Genomic DNA, 6,118 nt, shown 5'->3' with positions numbered 1-6,118 from the left:
TCAAAGTACCCAACTAATTAAAACTATTTGAAAGTAAAACAAATGAAGAAACTCGGATTTGAAGCATTATTTTGAAATCACCCTTCATTTAACCCGGTGTAATCATAAAATATTTCTGCTCTGCAGGGTTAAAACATCTGTTATTCAACCCTAAACACCAGAAAAAACTTTAACCCTAAAATAGCCGAAAAATATTTTTTTTTGGTTTTTTTTTTTTTTTTTTTGAAAATGCTCAAATCAAAAAACTTTATGTTTTTTTGGGTTCCCCATGTGGTGGAGATTCTCCAGTTTCCCGCTTGTACTACGAGTTTCCGGACACCGTGTATAATACATGGAGATTATATTTATTGAAAGTAGATAAAAGTTGTGCATCGCCGGGTACACGTCAGCTGGTATATAATATTACTAGCTGACGTGTACCCGGCCGGCACTGCCTTGACTTTTTTCTCCTTTTTATAAATATAATTTGCATGTATTATATACAGGGTGTATCGGCACGTACCCGACAAACTTTAACCAGCTATTCCTTAGCATATTTGGAGTAAAAAATCTTATGTGCACTTTGCTGTCCGGTAACGTTTTTTTCAATAAAAATTTATTATTCATATTTTCACCACATGTCACCACTGTTTTATCCTTTGTCAAAGTTTGAAAACCCATCTGGCAATATTTTATTCGAATTCCGTTGAATAATGCACGTGTGTACCTATATTGGCGCACTTTTACAATCACAACGAAATGGCACAGCACCATTCGTCTCATTTTTAACTATTATTATTTAGTGTGTGCGAAAGAGCGAAGACGCTTTTCGACATACTTGCTTATAACAGCTGTTGAACACGAAAAGCAATGCCAATGACAGTGATGTAGTGTGGAAATTTTTAATTTTTTTGTTTTTAATTGAAAAAAAAATGCTACCGGACAGCAAAGTGTCCATAACATTTTTTACTCCAAATGTGCTAAGGAATAGCTGGTTAAAGTTTGTCGGGTTAGTGCCGATACACCCTGTATATATACAGTCAAACTTGGTTATAACGAGCACGGGGGGACCAACTACATTTGCTCCTTCTAGTTGTTAATCGTTATATCCAAATCGGGTTTTTAAAAGTCATCTCTACCTACCTAAATGCCTCTACTATCAATATATTCGCAAATGTGCAGTATATTTTTAAAATATGAGTAGATATTACCTATTAACAAAATTAATTTGAAAAATACACTTATATTACTCAAATTTATTTTCAATGATTTGTTTAAAGATTTTGCATTCATGCTTCTTAATTTCCTCTTCAAAACAATCAACGCATATTACAACTATCACCTGGTTCAAGGCTTCCAAGAAAATTTGTATTAAATTGTGTATATTTTTATCACTAGTTTGTGCGTGCTGTACCTGCTACCTACCGCTTGTAAAACTAACCAACACAAACCAGTGATGCACAACCCGCGGCCCCATTCTTGTGGCCCGCATGTCAATTTCATACGGCCCAATTGGCTATAGAGAAAAATCTAAATATTTGGGGTAATTCTTGAAAACCCTGGTTGAGAACATTTTTTTAGAGTTTTGGTTAATTTATGCTGCATTTTCTAAATGGAACCCAATTTGAAGAGCCGGTCTGTATAACACAAATTCAACAGAAACCTTAACTTTTGAATTAGGGTTTCAACCCCCTCCCCCTCAACGAAAACAAAAAAAAAAATCGGCTTGTAAGGTCGCAACCTGTTTGAAAAATAGACAAAGCGGCCCCTCTGCTGAAAAGGTTGTGCATCACTGGCATAAATTTATCCCGTGCAGGGATGCAGGTAATACAAAAGAAGATGTAAAAAGTGAATTAATTTGCGAAGCTCAAATTTTGCAGATTTTATGACAATTTTGCATTGTGCCTGATGGACAGCAATGGTTCACATAGCCGATAATCTTACACAGGTAGTGCCATAACGGGATAGGAAATTCCCGCCTCTTTGTTTGTTACTACTTAGGACGGGTTGTTTCGGAGAATTTGAACAATTCATCAAATTTCAACGTTCATTTTCAAGTTCTGTGAAAGATTTTTTCAAGTTCTGTTTTTATTTCAGTTTTTTCAAGCAACTAGCCTACAATGATATAATAACAGAACTTGAATGGGACTTTCACAGAACCCGAAAATGAACGTTGAAATTTGATGAATTGTTCAAATTCTCCGAAACAACCCGTCCTTAGAGAATAATTCTTGAATAATTTCCAACTACTTTTCCGACCCAGCGACCCAAATCACGTATTCAGAAATTGTGTTGACAAAATTATTTGCTCGGTATATTAGGGAATCGACCTTGTTATAACAGTCAATAATTATATGAAGATAGCATGAACTAAAATATGGTTTTATAATTGCTCATTATAGCCATGAACTCACTATTACCATAATAGTTATAACCATGTTCGACTGTATAAACCTTCCGGAAGAAATTCTCTAAATGATTGTGAAAACCCTACCAAACTCCGTTGCATAGTTCAGAAGAACTATAGTATAGAAGAACAGACGCGGATAGTGACTTTGTTTTATACTATTTAGAGATTTGCTAAATGGGAATGCCTCATGCCCTTACTGCAAGTTGCACAGACGGAGCTGTTGATGTAAATGTGGTTTTTTTTTGCATTTGCAAGATGAAAATCTTTTAATTATGTGATCCTTTTAAAAACGTCCATATTCTGTATTTCATTACATATTTATTCAAAGTCAGTTACCGAACATTAGGTTGCCTTAAGTTAAGTATTGTGTGTGTTATGCAGAAGAAGATGATTTTGGTGCTGTAGAAAGTAATGAGTATGTCTATTAGTTTAATAACGCTCTGTGGTAGTTTTAGTCTGTAGTCTTATTGTGCATACTATCTTCAAGTCGCCACACATTTCTGTGCAAATAGAATAGAATATCTGTAATGTGAGATACACCCTGTACACAAATCAGAACCAACTAATATCACTAATCTTTAGTGTTTCTAATAAAATGAGTAAGAATAATATTATTATGATTAAAATTGTTAAATTGACAAAACACAAATCGGAAATTGCTTTTAGAAGTATTGTGATAGATGTTATGTACATTTGATAATATTTTTGTATGTAGCAATTTTTATAAATGAATATTTACGAATTAAGATTTGAATCTTGTGAATTTTCTTGGAAATTAGGTAACTTTTTGTTTCACTCCCTGTCTTGAAGATGGGACTGAACACCCTTGTTTGAAAACCCCCTACATTTTCATAATTATTGGATCATTTGTATAGCTCCGTTTTTGTGAAAAATCACTTCAAGGGGGATTGTACAAATATGACTTCTAAATCCAATGTCTAAAAAAAAGTTACAAATAAACAACTGTTTTTAATACTTTAAATGGTTGTTCTTCAGTTGTGTAAAATTTAAAACAGATTTATCAGTAAGGCCCTAACAATATTCAGTGAGGCTTGTAATGTTTTTCCCCACAGCTTATAACAGGGAGTGAAGCATGCAAGTGTTGGAAATTCTGTAGAAACCTATGGTTAATATAATATTTTATAGATTGGTAATTGAAAGACTGCTTTTTCAGAGTACAATATTGCTTTGGACATAATTGTTTATTTAATTTTTATTATGAAGTGCGGAGATATGCCGGGAGATTGAAACGGCAGTGAATTTTAAAGCTGAGCATAAATTCAGGGTTTTAATTTTTAAGCCTAATTTTTCCCCAATATCAACTTTTCAGTATTATTTGTTTTGTTGCTGACAGAACTTATTTTTATTTTCCTCTATTTGTTCTATGTTAAAAGTGATATATAATTTCAATATTTTAGTATAATTTGACTTACCTATAATATTATGCAGAATTTACATTTCCTCTGTGTAATAATATTATTCTTCTGCACTACATTATATTTATTAATGTGGACATGAATTAATTCAAATCGAAATGAACTTTTAAATCTAAAGATTTATTTAATATATTTATTACACTCATTGTTATTTATATAGTTATTTATTATGAATACTAGTCTTCATATTGATATTGATTTTATTTACATATCACCACTTTGTATTATGACAAGTTTATTGCATATTTCAATTATGTACATATGTATTAGTATTTAGGAGCTTTTGCCAAATTTCTCCATAATTATGTGATTCTCTATTATTTGATTTTTTAATAATTATCAATTGAAGTGATTTTTATGGAAATTTACCACGATTTTAACAAAATTATTTTATGATTCATCACATTTTATCAAGCAACTTCTTTTGAAGTTAATCAATGTTAAACTATTTACGCGACATACATTTATTAAGTTTTTTTAAACTGTCCGTCAGTTTGTAGTACAAATTGAACATTCTAATACTGGCAATGGATTCTTCCAATTAGTATTAAGACATGGAATTATGTCTCTCATTAACTTATCGTGTTGTTGGCATTGGAACCAACATCTACATTATCATATACCTATTATTGTTCTTATTCAAATATGTAACGCAGACATTTTGATGTAAGTACATTATAATATATATTACATATTCTTATTAAAGAGACAACAAATTTATGAACGAATAAATGTAAGGATATGCATAAATAACAATTAATAAAAAAAATATCCACAGTATATTTCATCAAGTGTATTTTATTTCAATTTTCATTGAACATTGACCATCCATCTGTATAATCCAGATCATCATTATTTTCTTGACAAATGGCCGTATTAAAATATTTTCCATCGGACAAAGACGAATCATAAATTTTATCACCCACATCTTTTACATCATCGGTTTGGCTGTAAATATTTTTTAACTCTAAATAATCAACACTGTTAAAAGCACAATCCATATTATCAGATATAATGTCATCAGAAATATCTGGCTTTATTCCGTATGTTTGGTACAAGAAATTAAAGATTCCTTCGTATGATGTTAAAAAATTAAAAATCTTCTTTTGACTCTTAGTCAATACTTTTTCTAACATGAACACAAGATGGTGATGAAAACACTGAAATGTAATAGGCTTTTGATATTCGCAAATGTTAATCCAATCCTGGACGCAGCTTATTGGTGTTGCAGGCGCTCCTGTGAACATGGCCGGGTTGTTCAACATTCCCTGCGCGCTCATGACCCCGTCACACCCAGTCTCTGCATAAACGGCCTCTGCGTTTTCTAAACTTTTAACATTTCCATTAGCTATGAGAGGAATTCTCAGTGATTGTTTAATCTCCTTCAAAGCTGAGATATCTACCGGATCACAAGTCTTGTGCCAGGCTTTTCTGCCGTGAACAGTTAGAAAATTGACTCCACAGTTCTCCAAACTCCTGCAGAGTTCTATTGTACTTCTGAGATCTTTCAGAAGCCTTATCTTTACAGATATGGAATATGAATCTGGTAAATGGTTTTTGAAATTGCGTACTAGGGAATGAATGATTTCGGGTTCAGTTAGCAGACCACAACCATAGCCATCCTTGATTGCCCATCGTTGTGGACAGCCACAATTTAAATCTACGCCATCCACATATGGATACACCAGTTCAGAGGCTCCGATAAAGTCGTGAACGGTTTTGGCAGCGAACTGTGCAATCAGGGGTGTATCCGTTGTATTTGTAGCAAATTCACTTGACCGGGCTTTTGAACTTTGGCAAAAGGAATCGGCGAGAATCATCGGAGTGAAGCAGAGGTCTACACCATTCCTAAAAATATCAAAAAGATGAACACATATATTATAAAAAAACTAAAGCGTATATTCAAATACTAGAAAGATAATTTGGTGGGACGTTTTGAATACCTTTTAACTAGAGTTCTAAATTGAACTTTGCTATATCGCACCATGGGGGCACACACTTTCAAAAAAGTATTTTCATTCCTTGCCGTCGTAAAAAGAGAGGAAATATCTGTTTTCAATTTGTCCATTGTATATTCTTGTTTACTTTTCTAATGTGAATTAATAAAAAAGCTAATTCAAATTGTCAAACGCCAAACACACGTGAACTTTGCGTCAAATGTCAAAATTAAAATGACAGTAAGCAAAGCAGAGACAAACGTGGCAATTTACCATAAACAAACGTAATTGAAATGTGAACATCCACACATAAAATAGTTTTCCACCATGTGAAAAATCAGAATCCTTGTATTTTT

The 6,118-nt window shown here is 32.8% G+C and overlaps 1 protein-coding gene across 1 annotated transcript; it reads right to left on the bottom strand.

The window, feature by feature from the left end:
* Positions 1 to 3,864: 3,864 nt before the first annotated feature.
* Dus4 (Dihydrouridine synthase 4) lies at positions 3,865 to 5,982 on the bottom strand. The gene is made up of 2 exons (XM_089637578.1): positions 5,769 to 5,982; positions 3,865 to 5,673 (listed from the first exon to the last, which is right to left on the bottom strand). The coding sequence occupies exons 1-2, from the start codon at positions 5,891 to 5,893 to the stop codon at positions 4,629 to 4,631; spliced, it is 1,170 nt and encodes a 389-aa protein (XP_089493704.1). The 5' UTR covers positions 5,894 to 5,982; the 3' UTR covers positions 3,865 to 4,628.
* Between the last annotated feature and the right edge of the window lie 136 nt (positions 5,983 to 6,118).

Source organism: Hesperophylax consimilis, chromosome 1 (assembly GCF_061612785.1).
Source record: "Hesperophylax consimilis isolate HC1 chromosome 1, BYU_Hcon_1.0, whole genome shotgun sequence".
NCBI classification, from domain to species: Eukaryota; Metazoa; Arthropoda; class Insecta; order Trichoptera; family Limnephilidae; genus Hesperophylax; species Hesperophylax consimilis.
This window is presented reverse-complemented; position numbering and strand designations above follow the sequence as displayed.